This window comes from Haliaeetus leucocephalus, unplaced genomic scaffold (assembly GCF_000737465.1).
Source record: "Haliaeetus leucocephalus isolate CR32 unplaced genomic scaffold, Haliaeetus_leucocephalus-4.0 Scaffold657, whole genome shotgun sequence".
In the NCBI taxonomy this organism is placed as follows: domain Eukaryota; kingdom Metazoa; phylum Chordata; class Aves; order Accipitriformes; family Accipitridae; genus Haliaeetus; species Haliaeetus leucocephalus.
In genome coordinates this window covers 401,254-421,267 of record NW_010973093.1, presented here as the reverse complement: position 1 = coordinate 421,267, position 20,014 = coordinate 401,254, and the positions used below count along the sequence as shown (strand labels likewise).

The 20,014-nt window shown below is 49.7% G+C and overlaps 2 protein-coding genes across 2 annotated transcripts; both read right to left on the bottom strand.

Moving 5' to 3' along the window:
* Window positions 1–12: 12 nt before the first annotated feature.
* On the bottom strand, window positions 13–5,711 carry OTOP3 (otopetrin 3). The gene is made up of 6 exons (XM_010579295.1): window positions 5,321–5,711; window positions 4,058–4,194; window positions 3,279–3,337; window positions 2,520–2,638; window positions 924–1,855; window positions 13–183 (listed from the first exon to the last, which is right to left on the bottom strand). The coding sequence occupies exons 1-6, from the start codon at window positions 5,709–5,711 to the stop codon at window positions 13–15; spliced, it is 1,809 nt and encodes a 602-aa protein (XP_010577597.1).
* Window positions 5,712–14,301: 8,590 nt separating this feature from the next.
* On the bottom strand, window positions 14,302–19,372 carry OTOP2 (otopetrin 2). The gene is made up of 6 exons (XM_010579294.1): window positions 18,967–19,372; window positions 18,345–18,481; window positions 17,752–17,810; window positions 16,941–17,074; window positions 15,598–16,487; window positions 14,302–14,472 (listed from the first exon to the last, which is right to left on the bottom strand). The coding sequence occupies exons 1-6, from the start codon at window positions 19,370–19,372 to the stop codon at window positions 14,302–14,304; spliced, it is 1,797 nt and encodes a 598-aa protein (XP_010577596.1).
* Window positions 19,373–20,014: the final 642 nt, after the last annotated feature.

Below are 20,014 nucleotides of genomic sequence, written 5' to 3'. Positions count from 1 at the left end.
AGTCAGCTTGATTCAGGCTGTGATGTAGACCTCCAGGAGTCCCCCGACGGAGTGCATTCGGTAGAACACACCCAGTGGGAGGCCAAAGTTCACGATTGCAAACCAGGTGGAGTAGCCGTAAAATGACTTTTCCAGTCCATTCTCAAAGACAGGGTGAGCCCCAAATGTAGGCATGATCCACAGCTAAAGAGGTGTAAGGAAAAAAGAGAAGTCAGAGGATGACAAACTGTCTCCTATCTGCATTCTAATCTCAGCACTGGCTCAAGTCATTGTAGGAATATTTCAAGACTATCAGAGGAGTCTCCCTGCCAGGGAAGAGAAGGAAAATCCCCTAGTTATGCTGCTGACTCCTTGTTATATGTTAAATACTGTTGAATTCCTGGAAACCTAATGATAGCCTCGTTCTGCCCCAGCCAGCTTCCTCTTTCTACAGAATTTCACTGTTTCCTTGGCCAATTTGTTTTCACTGGATTAAGGCTGCAGTGAAGATCCATGTTGATTCAAGATCGCAGAGCACAGTGTACTTTATTGGGTGCCTTTCAATCCTGGAGACTCATGTTTACAAAGACTCACTGCTGATGCCTTTTTTCTCCACCAATCTCATGAAACACCCTTAATGAGTTTGATAACTTCTTCAGAGGCTAAGATTTTGGCACGTAAGGATTTATTAGCCGTCTCCTTCCTGCACCCAGGAAACCTAACCGTGTTTGACTCTTAGGTTAAAAAAGAGACCTTGTAATTATGAGAGTGGGGTATTAACAGCAAAATCAGTCTTAACTTGCCTCACCAGCAAGTTGAAACTTGGTGGGCAAAGGTTTCTTTTCTGGAATAGCGGCCCAAGAGAAAGACAAGGAGAGCACATCTGTATCGCAGGTGATCATGGCTCAGCCAAGTTGTGATGTAGCAGGAAGAGCAATACTTACTATGATGTTGCACAAAACCAAGAAGAATGAGATCTCCCTTAATGCTCTTCTCTTCCAACTCAGGTGAGAGTAGCTATGGATATAGGACAGAGAAGCTTTCCGGATCTCCTGTCCTAGCTCTAGTATGCTCACTCGTCTCTGGTCGTAGGCTTCATGATTCTGCTCCTCTTCAATTTCTTCCTCTTTGTCAGGAGATACCCGTGTGTGCTCCTGTTTGCTGCTTGTTGTGTTTTCCTCTTTGCCAGGTAGCTCCGAAGCCACTGCATGCTGCCTAGCATGTCCACTGTGTCTGGCCTCAGTTGCTGCTACAGCGGGCTGCCGGTGAAGCCCATCGATGATGAAGACATTCTGGGTGATGTTCTGAAAAATGAGGAGGACGGAATAGGACAGGATGAGACTGTTCAACAGGTCCCTGGGGTCAGTGGCCACAAGGGCAACAATGGAGAAGTAGGACATGCCAATTTGGCCAAGGGCTGCCCCCATCAACAGGATCACATCCAGGCTGCGGGTTGGATTCTTCAGCGTGTCCAGCTCCCTTTTTTCCAAGGCATGGATGATTGTCCCAATCACTGCGCCCACACTCATCAGGGGCAGGAGCACAATGTAGTAGGAATAATACATCACAAAGACCTGGCGGTTGGCAGCTGAGCCGGTGGCCTGAATCTGGTACATCATGAAGACACAGATCCCGATGATTACAGCAGCGGCGCCCAGCAGTGGCCCAAAGACCACCCCTTGGAGCTTGAACTTGGGCTTGATGTGAGGGACGTGGTGGTGATTGATGCGTCTCCCCACGTTCTTCCACATGACGTACAGCACGGAGCAGCAGACAAGGCAATACTCGGTGTTGAAGGGGTAGAGCAGGATGTAGCCCTTCTGGAAGACTTTGCAGATAGTTGTGTTTGGACATGTGCACGAGGTAGTCTCATTGCCTGGAGCTTAAGAAGAAGGCGGCAACAATTATAAGGGAGATGGCCTGGATTTCATGGCTGTCTTTGGGAGTTTCCTGTGTGCAGGCACAACACCTGTCTCTATGTATCTCAGAAACAGAGATCAGTAGGAAGTTAAGTGACTGCCACTCGGTTCTCAAGACTGCGAGGATTCAGAAGAAAAGGTTTAGCAAATGTCTTTTCCCAAATATGTAGTGACCCTTCTGGTCAACACCATAGGTGTTTATGAGAGACACCCCCATTCCTTCACAGTGAAGCTTCCTCTATGTCTACTCTTGGTATATGTGTCCCCCCTTTTTTTTCCCATATCCTCAGAAAGAAAAGCACAGCAATTATGTGAGTCTCTTCTAGTCTGGCAATCTTTTGCTTGCAGTCAACAGGTAAATGTGAGCAAAAATGCTAATTTATGGTGGGCTTTTCCTTTGCTAGCCCTCAGTTCCAGGGTTTCATAGCAGATCCCACCCCCTCCAGGTGAAGATGTTCTCCCCTCGCAGCCCGTCTCCTTGAGACAACCTCCGATAATAGGGGAGTTGCAGCATTTGGGGGAACTGGTTGTGATACTTACACCACTGAGATCAAGAACTGTTGTCTCCCTGGAAATCTATGTCAGCCTAACACAAATAGGGATGTGAAAAAGGAGCCTTGCCTGCAAATCGCTGCTCCACCATACGCAGTTGAGACTCAATCTCCATGTGAATGGTGTCATTAGTCACGGCCAAGAGCCAGAGGAGGAGGTTAGTGGCTATGGTCAACATCAGCCCACACCTGGGAGAAGACAAAGGCACTTCTGCAGTATGTTGCCTGTGGAGATTGTTTGATGTGTGTCCACCTGCCATGTGGTGCTGCCCTTTGCTTCTTGCTTACCCACGCGCAGATGCGTGCAAACACAGTGGATTTGTGCCCGTTCTGCGTAGGGACATTGGTGCGTGACTTTGCACACAAAGCTATGGCTGAGGACGTACCCATTTGGCCATTTGCAAAGGAGCAGGGCAGGCAATGGCAGGCTTGCTGGTGAAACTGGCCTAGGTCTGGGTGCAGTTGAGGGAGGGAAGGCTGAGACATCTCCCGGTGATAGGAATGGGGAGGCCATCCCACCTCATCCTCCACTCAGTGAACTGGTCCCTGAGCCATGCAGCAGGAAGGTATTTGGGGTTAGGAGGAAGCAAAAAGCTTTGCAGCAGTCCAAGGCACAAGTGAAAACCGAAGGGTGCTGGTAAGCCCAGGTCAATGGAAGGAGGGTGGGTCTGATCAAGTCATAGCTTGGTTCTTGTGTGATGCAGAATATAGAGAATCAGTGTAAGATCAGATGAAGACAGTTCTAGCGGGAATAAGAGGGGTCATAAGCAGACAGAAAGGAAGGGTTTCTTTAAAGGAGTAGAAGGCAGTGTTTTCCCCTTCTTAGTACCTGGTGAAGTTGTGCTGGACTTGAATGCAGTCCTTAGAGTGACGCCACAGAAAAAAAGCCTGCAAATTGATAACAATAATGACATGAGCAGGATGAAGCTGGCAGCCTGCCGCACACGTGGTGGAAACGGACAGGCAGGCAAGAAAGCACATGTCCGAGTGGGAGCAAACCTGCCTCTGTGCAAGTGGTGCAGGGGCATGTGTGCACCTGCATCTCAGTGTTGAGGCATGTGCTGGCATCCTTAGGTGACTGTAGCATGTGTGTGCCTGCACCTAATACAGATCTAGGAGATCTGCTTTTCTCTGTCTTGTATATATGTGCATATTTGCTGCTGAGATGGGAACTAGTTTACTTTTCAAATATGGCTTTGGGTCTGGAAAGAAGACAGTTGCTATCATCAGAGCAATGAGTTGCAAATGGTGCGAGATATTTTCACGTGCAAAGGATTTTGTTGGGGGGATGCATTCGCAAATAAAGAGAGAGGCTGGGTCTCAGGCTGGTACAAAGACATCTCTGGCAAAATCTGAAATTTCCTCTCCTCTCTCCCTACTTTGCTCTGAAACAAACTCCTCTGGATCCTACAGTATGTCAAGTATTGCTAGTGTGTTTTCTTTCTAAATCTTACTACTTTGTCTCTTAATCTGGCACATGAGGAGTGTGGGTGGATACTTTAATGCTCATGAGAATGCCTTATGTGCACCCACTTCCCCCCATGCCTTGGGCTCCCGGGAATGGGACAGAGAAAATAAGCAAGCTTCCAGAAGGGTAACATGCAGTACCTGGGTGCAAATAAAAAGGATTTCAATGCTGGGGAACACAATTTCCACCCTGGATTTGCACTGGATGAGAACTGCACTGTAGCCGATGTGAAACACGTTCAGGAGGATGCTGAAACTGCCGAACAGCAGCACTGACCCTGGGCAAACAGCAAAAGCACCAGTAAATAAACAGAGGCATGTCTGTGGAGCATCTGAGCTTGGCTGCGGACTGAAGCCCTCATGCCTCTTGGTTTTGAGTGGAGCTGGAGGCCTTCCCATTTGGAAGTCTCATGATTTTGAGAGAAGGGGGAAAAGGGGAGCCTGGTTCCTGAACTTGGTTGTGTGCTTTGGCTGGTTTAAGGAGTTCAGACAACACAAGGTATTTTCTTCTGCTTGCTACAAGGTGGGAACTGGGGTTTTGGCCTTTTCTGTGCAATCTGGAGTGACAGAGGTAGGATAACGGCAGGTGATGTTTCTGCCTTGTGGAGAAAACCCAAGATGAAAGCAGGTGTGCTGAGGCTTTTGGCAGTACCAGTCTACACAAGTTAGGACCCTTTAATTGATCCTCCCTTTTGCCTTGGACATCTCTCTGCAGCTTTAGGTACTCGGGTACCTTGCAGCTTTCTTCCCTTTAATTCTCCATGCTTAGTTAACAAGACCGTGCATTAATTAGAAACTCCATAATAGAGCAGAGGCAGGGCTGCTTGGAGAAGTGTCATTTCATGAAGTGGGGCAACTACTGATGGGAAATCTCCCAGGAAAGCCTGGGTGTCACAGGGATGTGACTCACTGGGCAGCAATCTTCCCCTGGAAAAAAGGCTGCTGTGATGCTAAACAAGGACAAGGGTGGCATGGGGCTGCTGATGCCCTTAGAGGGTATACGTGGTGGTTCTCCTCTCACTTTGCAAAGTGGTCATGCCAAAAACCTTTCCTAAGTCTCTCCCACTGTGCTTAGTTGCTGGGCTGCAAGTGGGACATGCCTGGGTTGTGCTTTGGGAAGGGACCACAGAGTGAAGTTGGACTGGAGGCTGAAGGGAAGCCAAGTTCAAGACTTTCCTGGGTGCTCTGGTTCTTCTCTGTGGTTCTCTGGTTCTTCCTCCACTATGCCCCTGTCTTCCACCAGCCTTGCACCACAAGCTGAAAGGGCACTGGGAGATTTCCAATGCCCTAACTACATCTGCTGTGGCTTCTAGCTCTTTTAGTAGTAGGGGAAGAATTTTGTTATCTTCCAAGCACTGGGAAGAAGGGGAAACGCACGAGATGATAAATAAAAGCAGAACTTACCCCTAATCCAGATCGGCCCAGCGTGGGAATCCCGGTACAGCACTGCGTGTGGCTGCCGACTGGTGCCCAGCAGGTAGTAGATAATCCAGGACAGGCACAAGACCTTGAGGATGGAGAGCAGGATCCAGACGTCTGCCAGTGTGATGGCCACGTGGTTGAAAATCACGCTGCTGATGAAGGCACTGCCCAGAAACACCACGTTCATGGCCAGCAGCCCTGAGAAGAGCTGCCCAGCTTTCTGAGCTTGCCTGTCCCTCTGCTGCACTGAAGAGCAGTGACGGTACAGCCAGAACTTCTCATAGTGGATCTTGGAGGTGTCTGCTGGGGCTGACGCTGGCCTGCTCTTGCAGTGGTGGCAGGGCTTTTGCCTTGAGGCTTTCTTGTCCGACATGGCTCATCTGCCTGGAGGTCACCTGCTGCATTGAACAAAGGGGAGGTTTAAAGTAAGAGAGGTGGTGGGGGACATGCTGAGATGAGAGGTTGTGTGCTCTGCTGTAAAAGCCACTTGGGTGGTGATCTCCCTTCCTTGCTTTGCAGCTTCCCCTTCCTGCTCCAGAAGCTGGATGAGAGGGGGAAAAGAGATTGGTCTTTAGCCCAGGTAAGGCATTAAGAATTTCCTGGTGGACAGAGTCGCTGCAGGGCACTGGGAAAAGGCCCTTCTGCCAAAAGCTGTCCAAAGGCTCCTGCATTAAAATAGGTATTTGATGTCTCTGCCCTGCCCCACCAGTACTTGGAGCTGTTGGGACCAGAGGTGCCCAAACAGTTCCAATCCTCACCTTTCACACCTCCTCTGCGTACAGCCCTGGATTGCTGTTTCCTCCTTTCCCTTTGTTGCTGTAAGGATTAGGTGAAAATACAGAGCAAGTTCAGATCTGCTCTAAAATTCAGAGCTGTTTGATTTTATTTGATGGGTCCAACCTCTTCCTTGTGGTTTTTGGGCTGTGTAAGTTACACTACACTCCTTGTACGGTCGCACAAATTGTGGCAGAGCTGGAAAGAATAAAAAGAGGGTCTGTAAGTTTTGATCTAAGCTGCTCGGAAAAGATTGAACCTCCCACCCAGGCGGGCTGAGACTGGGACAAAGTTAATCCCTGGCTTGCTTTCTTTTTCTACTTGTAACAAAGAGGAAAATGCACAGAGCCGTGAGCACACTGACACAGAGGAATTTAAAGGATTGGCCCAGGTAGATAGCCAGAGCCTGGGAGCTTTTCTATCTGGCTTTTGGAAAAATCTCGGTAGGACCGTATTGCCCATGAGAGAGTAAACTCCTTGCTCATATACAGCAATCAGGCAAGATCAGCCTCTCTATAGATTCGATATAAGGAAAGGTGCTTTCACTCCAGGGAATGACTCTGGCTGTGGTGGGGGGTGGCTGGGGCAAAAGCAGACCCCTGAGATGGGTTTGAGGGTGGGGGAATTATACGTAGCTGTCTTGGGGCTTTGGGGGAGAAGTTGTCTGAGAAGGGGTTGAAATTTCAGTGCTTCCCTCTTCCTTTGCATGTGCACTGAGTGCTCTGTCTCCCTCTGGTCTCTGGGGATTCAGTGCACTTCTGTTAGTGAAAATTGGTCCTAAACTCTTCCCTGTTTGGCTCCAAAACTCTCCTAACTTAGTAGCACAGGAGCAAATGCCCTCCCCTCTCCTAGGGCCATAATTCCTCTGCTTCAGGCTGAGGGGAGAGGTCATAAAATCAGAAGGATCAGTCGGAAACCCATCCAGGCTGCATCAGGAGGTAGCCCAGCGCCCAGACAAGGCTGCACACAGCAGCTGCTGCCGTGGACTCAACCCCTTGACCCCATAGCTGTACGCTGCTGAGAGCAGCCAAGCCCCAGCCCTTACCTCCCTGCAGCCTCCTGCTGCCAGCCGAGTGGGAGCAGCCGGTGTTAAAACCACTCGCTGGAGTGCCACCAGGATGCATGTGAGTCTTTCCGACGGACCAAGGCACAGGCAGAAGCTGTCGGGGCTGCTCCCCGCTGAATGCGGCCTCTGCTCCCAGCCCATTGATTTTTGTTTTCCACCTTGTTTACTTTTGGTCTATTATTGTCATTATATTAATTACTCAGTGAGAAGCTCTTGGCTCTGCCAAGGGCAGCCAATGGGGATCAGCTCCTTTATACACCTGCTGGGTTGTCCCATGTCAACGGCCTTGGCACAGGATGTGCCAACTGGTAAAACCACAAAGCTGCGGTGATTAATTTGTGCCATGGCTCAGGCAAGTATAGAGCTAATCTCCTGGCACAGGCTTGTGCTGGGAGGGCTTAGCCACACTGCTGTGACTAAAATCCACTTGAGTTCCCCACTCCCTTGTTTTTAGGTAGATCCTAAGATATTTTTTCTCAAGTGTACCATTACTTTGTGCCTTTATCCAGGGCACAGATACCCAAACTGATCCAACAGGCAAAACTCACAGTCCAGCCTATGTGCAAGGATGATGCCAATTTGATGCACTTCTGGCAGAAAGGTTGCTTCTTTTGGGTGTGGGAGCTATGACCTATTAGTGTTGACCTCAGAGCCAGACCCTCATGTGCAAACCCCACAGGTTCAGCCATGCGGGGTCGGGGATGCTTTAGGTCCAAGCTGTGCTGTCCCTGTTCCCTCTCCTGTTGCAGGGCAAACTGATTTCTGTCTTGGGACTCTGTGGTGAGCTGATCCCCTTGGTTTTGTGGCTGGCAATGGGGATTGGGCATTCCTGGCCGAGCTGGTGAACCTAGAGGGTTCATCAGGAGAGGGTGGACCTCTCCATGGAAGGGGAGGCGTTGTTTGTGTGTCCCAGAATGAACCCCTAAGCCCCGGGGTTCTTGCAGCTGGCAAACACATTAGCTGGGTATTTGGAGCCATGAAACGTTTCCCAAGAAGCTGATTAGGGGTAGGAGTGGTCGGGGGAGCACAGGTTATCATGCGTGGGGGTGTGATAAAAGGGACGGAAAACAAGAGTGAAAGGGGCCCATTGCTCCTTGGCGAGAACACCCAGTGTGTGCTGATGCAACTGTTGCATTTAATGTCTGCCAGCAAAACAGTCACATTTAATGTCTGACCAAACCCTTACACTGCTGTGGTGGAGCCCAGGTGCTCTGATCTGGGCAGGTTTTCATGAATACCCATGGCTAGATTTGTTCTGCCTTCCCCCAAAGCATCAGCATCTCTAGCCTGCTTGGACGACCGTGTCCTTGCTCCTTGCTTTGATGCTCTGGGATCCCCTGAGTGCAATTGGGCTCTCCTTTGGGTGCCTGGCTCTTCTCCAGACCCCATTGTAGAGCTTAGCAGGGAACTGGGATCTCCCCAAGAGCTATTGGCCTCTTTGTTGAACAAAGCTGAAGATTTACATGCGAGACATTAACAAACCTGGCTGTTTTTCAGTGCTGTGGTCCTAAATTGGGGTGACTGTGCAGAACTGGGAAATGGAGGCCAGGAGTCTGAATATATCCCGGGGAAAAGAAGTTTGTGTGAAACTGGAGGTTTTTCCTTTAAAGACGGGCCTGAAGTAAAATGTTGGAGTCTGCTGTGCCCCAGTGGTTTTGCCAATGGGACTGTGCATCTGGGCTGCAAAGATGAGGCATCCTTCCTACCCTGGCTTGCCCTCTCCTGGCTGTGGAGCTGAGATTGAACCCAGAGGAGCTGTCAAGCCCTGGGAGACTGGTTAATCCTCCTAATTTGGCCTTTATGTTGAAGAAGAGCAGCTGTTTAACTTGAATGCATTGACACAAGTTTAACCAAGTCATTAACTAAGCAAGCGTGCAGGAGAGGGACAGAAAGGGAGAGGATGAGTTGAACTACGTGGATCGATCACGTGAATCACTGCCCAGCTCTGCCCTGGAGAAGCTGCCTTTACTCAGAGGCTGAGAGAAAGCTGCTAAATATTAGGAGTGACGTTTGCCCCTCTGCTATCAGCAGTGTGCTTATTAATGGCGTTATCTGTGTACTTAGCAGTAATAACACCTAGGCTGGGCTAAGCAGATCTGTAAACAGGACCCTGGGGAGGAAGGAGGTTCGTGCCCAGCAGCTGTGTTTGCCCAAAGGCCGCCTGAGGAATGCTGTTCACGTCGCGACTCCCCGGCCAGCCCACACCCTTCCTTCTTCTTTGCCGATAACCGTGCCGGTGACGTCTCCTACGGGGCGGGTGAGTGAGCACTTTTTGGGGTGACCGTAAAGAGCAGCCTCATCCAACGTGGGTGAGCCGTGTTGCACTGCCCTAGCTCCGTCCTGCGCTGAGGCAGTGTCGTGGTTTAAGCCCAGCCAGCAACTAGGCGCCACGCAGCCGCTTGCTCACTTCTCCCTACCCAGTGGGATGGGGGAGAGAATCAGGGAAAAAAAGTAAAACTCGTGGGTTGAGATAAGAACAGTTTAATAGAACAGAAAGGAAGAAAATAATAATGATAATAACAAAATGACAATAATAATAAAAGAATTGGAATATACAAAACAAGTCATGCACAATGCAATTGCTCACCACTCACCGACCGATGCCCGCTTAGTTCATGAGCAGCAATCCCCCCCAAGGCCAACTCCCCCCAGTTTATATACTGGGTGTGACATCACATGGTATGGAATATTCCTTTGGCCAGTTTGGGTCAGCTGTCCTGGCTGTGTCCCCTCTCAACTTCTTGTGCCCCTCCAGCCTTCTCGCTGGCTGGGCATGAGAAGCTGAAAATTCCTTGACTTAGTTAGTGTAAACACTACTTAGCAACCACTGAAAACATCAGCATGTTATCAACATTCTTACCATACTGAATCCAAAACATAGCACTATACCAGCTACTAGAAAGAAAATTAACTCTTTCCCAGCCGAAATCAGGACAGGGAGCAGGTGGGCTCTGTGGGTACGTGCTGGCTCCACTCGTGAAGCACGGCTTGGAGTTTTCCCCGCTGGCCCTCGGTACAGGTCACTTTGGCCTCCTGCCTGCGTTGAGTTGCTCCTTGCTGGTAAGGACGATTGCCTTGGTCCCTGGGAAGTGCCTCCTCTGCCACCACCTCCTGCCCTGGCTCCCAGCACATCCCACAGCCGGTCCTGCTCGCAGGCTGCACCTTGCCTTGTGCTGCAAACCCATCTCTCATCTCCAGCCTTGTGATCTTCTCAGTGCATCCACTTTTCAGCTGCTGCATTGACAGATAATAAGTAACTTGGAGTCCTCCCCTATCCCTGACACACCTCAGAGCAAATCACCCAGATAAAAGGCTTTTTTTTCCCCTAATAAAACAAAACTCACCTTCAAATAACAGATGATTAAGAAGCAGAGGAGGGTATGCAAAACCCTGATAGTGGTGGAATGATGACTCAGTACTGGCCTTGGCTATGGCCTTCCCTGCTTTTTTCTGAGCCATTATTTCTGATGTCCTTCTCTTCATCTCTTCCCCTTTTTGCTGCTCTCGCTGGCTCTAGCACCGCGTGCCTCAGGCCAGGGTCTGAATCAAGACCTTTTTGGCACTCATGCAGCGGCTCAAGTCCTGGGGCTGGATGTGCAGGGCTGGTGCTCCCTGAGCTCGACCAGAGCTGGGCTCTTAACGCTGTCATCCCTTGAAGAGTGATTTTTTTTATTGGTGGGGTTCAGTGCTCCCACCAAACCCCTGCAGCACAGCAGGTGCTCAGATCCCTGGGAGGCCAAGGTGACTTTTATACCAAAGCGAGCAAAACTGGAAGCCCCTGGCAAGATGTGAGAGCTCCAGGGCAGCCCTTGGCTTTCCTGTAGCTCTTCATTTGTAGCAGCTACCATTTAAACAGTCACCCCGAGGCACATGGTTGTCCTTGTTCTCCATCCCCTAATGCAGATCTGATCTCTGCTCCATAATTGATGCAATGGCAGGAGCAGTCAGTGGGATGCTGCTGGTGGCCTCGAGGCCCAGCCTCATCCTCTGCTCTGACACAGGCTTTCTGTTCACCCAGCTCCTGTGCCTCAGTTTCCCTCTTTCCAGGCGTGAAGCTAACAGCAGTGCTTTTCTGCGGGGATCTGTCACAAGGACGTGTGTACAAAGGAACAAGCGGGACCCCTTGATGCTACTCAGGTACTCTGCGTTTGGGGTGTTCTCCCCTTCCATAAAAACTCGCCATCAGGGAGAGATGTCCCCCTCTTTAAGTGGGCTGTGAGGAGGTGTGTGTCCCCGGTCCGTAGTGGTGGAGCAGCCAGGATCAGTCGGCTGCATCGCCTGGCAGTGCCGAGTCCCAGGGAAGGGCACGGATCCATGCAACTAGGATGCGGCAGCACCTGCTCCGGGGCTGCACCCAGGTTTGGGTGACACGCCTGGGATGCTGGCTGTGCTAAGGAGTTGCCCAGGGACGTTTGGCTGATTCTCCATCAGCCTTGGAGATCATCCCTTTGCACATTAGCTGACCACGAGCTGATACCTTCTAGTAGATGATCCTTGAGCACACAGCAGTGCCCATGTTTATAGTGGAGTTTTCTTAGGGTTTGGGGGTTTGTTGGGTTTTTTTTTGGACTTGTGGGTGCTCACCTTCCCTCTGTCCCCTTTCTTGGGTACATAGATAGAGTTTACTGATGGCCATTTCCCTACCTGCTGCCTCTCCAAAGATGCATGTATGTGGCTGGAGGGCAGAAGAAGAACGCAGCCCTTGGTTGGAAATCCCTGCCATCCCTGCACTTGCAGCCTGGAGATGCCACGGGTTAGCAAGGGGTCCTTGCAGAGCTTGTGCTATCCCCAGAGTGTTTTGGTTTATCCCAGTATGATTGCTTGTGGTTGGAAGTTGTGGTTGCTGCTGACCCACCACCCTGGAGCGGTTGATTTGGGATTATTGCCTGTATCAGTGCTGCTTGGGCTGTCGTGGGGTTCTCCTTACACCCATCCTGAGTTATTTAGCCCCAGAAGTGCCCCTACAGTTACCGTCCAGAACAAAAGAGCAGTTCAAACTCTGTCCTGCCTGGCTCGGCGCACCCAGCCCTGGGAACCTGGGACCAGGCACCAGCAAGAGCATGTAGCAGAAAAACCTGGTGTGCCCCCCCAGGAATAGAGTAGGTGATTAAAAGTGTTTTCTGCCTCTGTCAGAGATCAGCAGCTTGGGCTAAAACAATGGGTAGGGGTGGATGTAAGACTGACGTCTGTGCACCATTTACGTCTCTTTTCTGACTTAACCTGTGGCTCCTGCAGTTGAAATTAATAAGGCTTTTGTTTTATGAAAGGTAGAGTTTCTAGGGGGAGATTGTATCTTTACCAGATCAATGGAAAAAATAGAGGCAGGCCTTTGCAGGGTTGGTGGGGCTGTGAGAGGCTGCCTCGCTGCTCCCAGGCTTGCGAAGGGAAGGACTGACCCACCCCAGAGATGCTGGATCGGTGCAGTCCTGCAGGGGTGAGGGAAATCAGGGTTTACCCCCTCTTCTACCTGCATCAGAGAAAGGCTGCAGGCAGGCAGGCTGGTGTCAGACCAGCCAGAGGCACTGGTGCCTTCTGGTTTGGTGATCTAGGTTTGGAGGGGAAAGGTGGTTTGAAATGCGGGAGCCTGGGCTGGCAGTCTGGGCAGTGGGGTAGAAAATTGCATCACTCTATTTCAAGTACTGCGATTTCTGTTTATTTTTATTTTAATTTTTTTTCTATGGCGGATGCACACATGTCCGTAGGAAAAGGCTTGATGATTTCTGCCACCTCTGCAGTGTTCTTTATTGGAATGATAAACCCTGATGGAACAATAAAACCTTTATTGGAACAGTAAACCTTGATGTCTCGAGGTACAGATAAAGCTCAGCTGTGCCATTTTGGCATGCACCCTCCCGACCTGGCGGCGTGGGCTTTCTGAGGCTCTGCTTGGACTGTGGGTACAGCAGAGGGGCCCTTTTCTACCTCCTGCAGCCCAGGAGTCCTGCTCTGAAAGTCCCCTCCATCATACAATGGTTCATGGAGCGCTGCAGGCACCCAGAAAGCTGTGTTGGGGCCCCCCTGCAACGTGCACTGGGGCTCCCTGGGTGCCAGGGCTGTGCTCACAGCCTCAAAGCGCGCACAGGCTTGAGGGTGCAGAGCAAGCATCCCTTCAGGGCATGGGACATCAAATTGGCTGTGGCATTGGATTGATTTCTGTGTCGTAGGGCACAGAAGGTCCCTTCAGGAGATCAGTGTTACAGTGAAAATCAATAAATAACTTTGCGTACAAAAACGTTCATATATTAAAAAAAATCATTATCTATTAAAAAAAAAAGAAAAACAAATCTCTCTATCATTCCCCAGACTGTATTGCCCATACAATCTTTATGGTTCTTGAGCCCTGACTCAGGAAAACTGGGAAAAAAAATGTGCTTAGAGTAACCCCGTATCAGGGCCAGCCCAGGACCCCATGCACAGCTCTCCTGCCCCTCGGGAAGAGGAAGCTGCAGCGAGCAAACCCATTTGGCAGCAGTGATGTCTCCCTGGAGAGGAAAGAAAACAGCAGGAGCTGATACAGGGAAGGGTCAAGAGGGCCAACATAAATGGGCAATACAGAGAGGAAAGATTAAAATGTTTCCCAAAGCCTTTGGTGGTCACCGGTTTGTTTTCACATCTCTGCAGGGGAGTGATTTCCGACTGGCCGTACCAGGAGTTGAAGTGGTTTCCCTTTCTTTGCGTTCTGCGCCTGCATTAGCCCCTCATACCTACCGGGTCTCTGCGTGCAGGCGGGCACCGACTGTCCAAGGGTGCCGAGCACCCGCTGGAGAGTACATCAGTGGCATGGAGTGAACAGGCTTTTAAGAAGGAAGGTGAGTCTCTGCATGAACCAAGGGTAATTACCATGATCCCACTCTGGACACCTTCCTTTTTTTGCCTTTTTTCTTTTAAGCTTTAAGAACTTCAGACACACACATGCACATCCACACACAAGTAGCAAAAATAAAATCTGGACTATGTTTGGATGATCTTCACTGACGGATCATAAATGCCCCGACACTGCAAGGGGACATGATTCAGGCAGTGCTGGGGACCCCTCGGGACATCTGGGCAATCTTCCCAGCCCTGGGGTAGGAAGAAGGTGGGTTGGTTGAGGAGAATCTCATCTTCCTTGTGAGAAAGCTCTTTAGGACATGATGTAGACCTCCAGCAAACTGGCCACTGCATGCATTCGGTAGAAGATCCCAAAGGGCAGGCAAATGTCCACGATGGCTGGCCACATGGAATCACCATAAAAATTCAGTTCTGTGTCATTATCAAACTGGGGCCGGGCACCAAAAGCTGGCATGATCCAGAGCTGTTTAGGGAAACAGGAGAATAACACTGTGGTGAGAAAGGTGTGCGGTACAGCAAGCACCTGCAATCACAGCTACTGAGAGATGGGGAAAAAAGTGACCTTCTGAGCATGGAACCTATGCCAGGAGCCTGTGTTTACATTAAGATCAAGTATAATCTAGTGCTGTACCCTAAGACCAGTTTGGATTTATGCTCAGAGACAGACTTGAACCAGGTGCTGGAGCACTCACCAAGGAAAGAACTTGAGCATGTTGTGTGTTAGCATGAACCTGGCACATTCAAACTCTTTGGATGGAGCAAGTATGGGTAGGTCTCAGCTGGCAGCAGCTTGCTCTCCCCAGGCTTGGGTGTGTGTATTTTCCTCAGAAGCCCAGCCAGCGTGTGTATCTGGTTGCATGGGGGTTGTCAGCTCATTCTCTGTAAGCTTATGTGTAAAATCAGTTTGAGGACATGATGTGACTGACTAGCTGGGGATTTGGATGTTCTGTAGAGACATAACATGTGCTTGGCTTCTTTGGAGGTACAGCTGTAATCCTACGTTTCTTTTGCAGGGAACTGTGGTCCCCTGGCTGCTCATGAAAGTGGAAATCCCAGCTGAAGTTGTCAGTGACTTGCTTCTCCTCACAGCAACTGGGATCAGCGTTCGGGCTCCTAGGCCATGGGTTTTGAGAAGACACCTGCTGCCGTTTCTCAAGAAAACCCAGACTTCACCCCAAGTGTTTGTCACTTCACATCCTTTCTTTGGGGGTGTAAGGGAGGGGTTTAATGTATTTTATTGCTTTTAATAAGCTAGTCTACATATCTGCTAATAGCCAATAAAAATACTGAAACTGATTCTTCCCTTGTACCCACCGCTTTTATTGTCTGATAGTCTGGTGATAAGTGACAGGTCTATTGGCGTAGCCTAAAATGTCTTAACTCCAGGGCAGTTGCTTTTGCTTTTATGTGACAAGGGAATTGCAGCTCCCCACGCATACAAATATAAGTAAGTGCGCTCTCTGTATAGCAGAGGCACAGAAAGGACTGTTTTTCCGTGTGCCGCATCCTTTCCTTCACAGACACCTCTCCCTTGTGCTTGCTTCCCTCTCCCCCACCCTGACAAACTCTCCTCTCTGCATGTACTCACTATGATATTGCTCAGCAGGAGGAACATAGAGATCTCCCTTAAGAACTTCCTCCTCCAGTTCATCTTCTTGGGGGCGGTGAGGGACCGCACGAGGTCGGAAGGATGGATGGCTTCAGTGCCAGAGGCAGCGCTAGGGGCCAAGGTGCTGCCACTGTCGGGCACACGGAGGGACACTGCATTGATGTTGACAAAGGTGAGTCCGTAGAGATCCTTCTGGTGAGAATCATGCTTGTGGTCTTCCTTGGGGGGTTGCCGATGAAGGCCTTCAATAATGAAGATGTTCTGGAAGGTGTGCTGAGCAATCATTAGGAGAGCATAGGTGAGGTTGAGCGCGCTGATAGTGTCCCTTGGTGTGCTGGCTACAATGGCCACAATGGAGTAGTAAGAAATAGCGTACTGCCCCAAGGCTGCACCCATCAGCAGGGCCACGTCCAGGGTCCTGGTGGGGTTCTTGTGCCGATCCATGTCTCTCTTGTCAAACCGGTAGATGACTGAGCCACCGATGCAGACAAGAGACATCAGGCCCAGACAAACAATGTTGAAGATGTAGTACATGGTGAGTGCTTGACTCTTCTTGCTGGATTCAGTGCTGGAATTTACCTGCACCTCATAAACTATAAGGACTCCCAAACCACTCACCAGAATGATGAGGCCCAACATGATGCCTACAAAGAAGGTCCTTCGGAAGAGCCTGAACTTCAGGTGGTGAATGTGGTGGGAGTGGTGGTCTATGATGCGTCCAACATTCTTCCACATGACATAGACCATGGCAGAGGCAAAGAGACTGTACTCAATGTTAAAGGGGTACAGCCAAAAGTAGCCGTTCTTGAAGATCTGGCAGATCTGGCTGTTGCAATTGCATTCTTCGGCTGAGCTACTTCTCATTCCCGCTGAAACAAGATAAGAACACATAGAGGCAGTGGTATCAAAACAAGGACCCAGCACTTGTTAGCAGCCCTGAAGAAATGGATACTTAGGGTCAGTGAAAAACAAGACCAAGGACAGAAGAATACGTAACCACTTTGAAAACAAGGACACTTCAACCTCAGCTTTCTGTTGCTAATGTTATTTCTGAAGAAGTTAGATGGCAGGTTAAAGCTCTCTTTTTACTTCCCTTCTTTGTTCCCATCCCATTTGTACAGGGCCTTCCACCTTTCTGACTCCTCTGTGATACAGATTAAGAAATGAACATTAAGACCTGGCTTTTAACATACCAGCTCTGTTAAAGGAACCTTCAGCTCTACATAGGCCTTCTGGAAAGGGATAAGGCCTGACTTGCAGAATAATTTCTGCCTCATGGTCTCCCTCCCTGGACCAGATGGCTTCACAAATGGGCAGATTACCTTTCAGGATCCATCTGAAGAGTTCCTCTGTCACGTTCTTCTTCAACTTTGAATGCGCTTTGTGAACAGACTCATCTGTCACTGCTGACATCCACACTGCTAAGTTTGTAGTCAGTGTTAGCATCAAGCCGCACCTGCAGAAGAAGGAAAAGGTTCATGAGATAAAAGCAATGGCTCTAGACCATGTTGCTTCCATCCATGTTATAGATGTGCACAAGTTCAGACGGACTGTGGGAGCTGCCTGAAGTGGTGCAAAGACTCTAGTGGTCAAGGCTAGAAAGCCTTACCCTTGCTTTGCTGCTCTTGCTCTCTTCCTATTTTTTGTCCATGCTCATGAGAATTAGCAAGGCCTGATTCCTCTCGCTAGTTTTGGAAGAGCTTCTCAGTAGTGAGTAGATTAATAGGTCTGAATTGGTCTCCAGTAGATCCAGTCTTGCAAAAGTGGACAAGATCTTGTTTTAGCCTGAGGCTTGCCCACTGCATCGTTGTCTTCCCCAAGGAAGCAAAAGTCAGCTATGAATCATTTTATTGAATGCTAATTATTTATTTAATACTAATCTGCTTTGAGTAACACTTGTATTCTTGAATTGAATCCCAGCCCTGCTAGATCCACAGGTCATGAACCTCAACTGCTTGAGCTGGGATCTAAGGCTAGCTGGAGACTGAGCAGGTTTAATTTTGGCCAGCATTAAGGGAGACGGAATTATCCTCTTGCTGCATCTTAGCTGTGTGAGAGAGTGCAGGGTGTGTGCGAGTTTGCATTGGCCCACTTCTTCTGGGCCACCGCAATTCAAAGAGCAGCAGTGCTCACCTGGTAACATTCAGGTGTACGTGGACACAGTCTTTGGCAGAGATCCACAGGAAGTATGTCTGGCAAGAGCAAGAAAAGAAATTATTTCCAACAAAGCAAGAAAGCAAATCACGTCATTCGGAAGCAGGGATCTCACTCCTCAGCAGAGAGCAAGCTGAAGCCATTGCTCTGCCCATGGCCAGCCCCTGTTCCTGCCTAAATTGTCCCTATCTGACCTCTTCCCTCCTTGATATTGTCCCAGAGCATGTGGTCCTCCGTGTAGGACTTGAAACTGCAAGGCAGTCCCTGCCCTGACTGGCCTCCTCCCTCTCTGCTCTTCCTAGGAAAGGAGACCTGGCTGGATGCAGGCTGCTTAAGAGTTTGTGACAAGTCATCCTGGCATAAACCAAAATGTCACAGTATGGGAACAAGTTTAAATCAATGCCTTAAAGTGGGTTGTCACAGCTGGAAGTTGTCGTGGTTGGAGGGAGAAGATGTGGGCTGGGTGGGGGGCCTGAGTTAAGCCACTTGAACTGCGTCCATGAGATCAGAGCTCCTTCCACCTGTGGCTCTGTCTCCATACCCCTCCCTGAGACAGAGTACAACCATCTCACCTGGATAATCACGAATATTGCTTGTACAATGGGGTAGATTATTTTGATCGCAGACAGGCAGCTGTAGAAGCTTGAGTAATATCCTATTTTGAACACATCCATGACAAGGCTGAAAATGGCAAATAGGATCAGGCCTCCTGTTGAGGAACCAAAATATCTGTGGTTGGACAGATGTTTGCACGTGTGGGCTAATGCAGATAGATGTGAGGAAGAAGAGGAACTATTGCCATGGAAAGGCTTTGCTTCTACCTCTGTTTTTCCTCTCCCAGCACCCAAATTATCTTGACACGAACAGAATCATACAATAATTTTGGTTGGAAGGGATTTTCAATCAACCCTGTACTCTGACTGGGGCTAACAGCTCTTGCAAGAGTGATGGCAAGGTTGGGAAGGAACCTAGTGTAAAGTACCAAGAGCCCTTGCGGATAAAGGGAGACCTGGCAGTGAAACCAGCGGTGGGACTAGGAGCTAACCTTCTGAAGCAGGGCATGCTGCCATGCCCCAGCACAGGAGGAGGAGGCTGTGCCCCAGGTGGTTGCTGTTTCCCTTGTAATAACTGACGCCCCCATGAACTGTCCACCCTGCATCTCACCCCCAGCCCTAGCCCCCCAAGAGCTCCTACCTCTCAGCCAGATGGGGCCAGCATGGGAATCTTTGCAGAGGATGGCATCTGGGCCTCGGGAGGTGCCGACGAGGTAGAAGATGATCCATATGATGACTATCAGCATCATGACGGTCAGCAGGAAGAAGACATCGTAATCGTGCACGGCAATCTTCTCAAAAGCCCCGCTGCTCACCAGCGTGCAGGCCAGCAGGGCTAAGTGCACAGCCAGCAGGATGGAGAACATGCGGCCACCCTTTTTCCACACTTCCTTGGAGGCAGGAGTGGAGAGGGGCTGATGAGGCTGGTGGCTGAAAGATGCTATCTGGCTCGAAGCCAGGCTGGCTTTGTCATCCTTGTGTCCGCAGCCCATGCTGGAGTTGGAGTGTCTGATCTCGCTGTCCTTCAGCCTGGGCTCTTCGGTCATGGTTCAGCTAATGCTTTAGCTGAGGGTTAATGCTGTTGGGAGGAGAGCCCAATGAATGAGAGGCGTCACTTCATTTTGAATAGTCCAGGGCTGGACCAAAGCAGGACATGTGATGAGGAGGAGAGGACGTATCAGAGGAAAGGGGAAGGCTGAGACAGTGCAAAAAGAAGGATAAGCTCATTTTCAGCCTTTCTTTTCCTGGTTCCCTGAAGGCTGTGTTCTTAAGATACTTTTGCTTGGGAAGATCCCAGGTCAGTTTAACAATGCATGCCTCATTGGTCACACAATGGTTAGGTGTTTATTGATGCAAGACATTGGAAAAGCACCAGAAGAGCTCTCAGGATCAAACATCCTGGGGCAAACGGCCAATGTGGTTTGATTTCTAAATGTCAACAGCTAAACATTCGAGAAAATGTCGTACTTCCTGGCTGAGGAACAGGCCAGCAAAAAGTAAGAAAGCCCTGGGAGTCTTTGGAAGATCACGTCATGGCTTATACCAGTTCCTGCAAGAAAGATGTGAGCTATCTCACTCCCTCTAAGCCCCTTGCCTGTGCTAAGCTGGAACTTCATTGATTCTCAATGAAAAGCCTGAAACAAAGCAAATTAACCATTCAAAGCAAGCCATTCCACCAACCTGTTTGC

Coding starts and splice junctions, on each gene's coding strand:
- OTOP2 (XM_010579294.1), bottom strand. CDS start 19,372: ATGACCGAAGAGCCCAGGCTGAAGGACAGCGAGATCAGACACTCCAAC. Junction 17,811..18,344: donor CAATATTCGTGATTATCCAG/GTGAGATGGTTG, acceptor TGCTCTTGCCAG/ACATACTTCCTGTGGATCTC. Junction 14,473..15,597: donor TCCTGCTGAGCAATATCATA/GTGAGTACATGC, acceptor TTCCCTAAACAG/CTCTGGATCATGCCAGCTTT.
- OTOP3 (XM_010579295.1), bottom strand. CDS start 5,711: ATGTCGGACAAGAAAGCCTCAAGGCAAAAGCCCTGCCACCACTGCAAG. Junction 3,338..4,057: donor TCCTTTTTATTTGCACCCAG/GTACTGCATGTT, acceptor ATCAATTTGCAG/GCTTTTTTTCTGTGGCGTCA. Junction 1,856..2,519: donor GGTGGAGCAGCGATTTGCAG/GCAAGGCTCCTT, acceptor CTTAAGCTCCAG/GCAATGAGACTACCTCGTGC.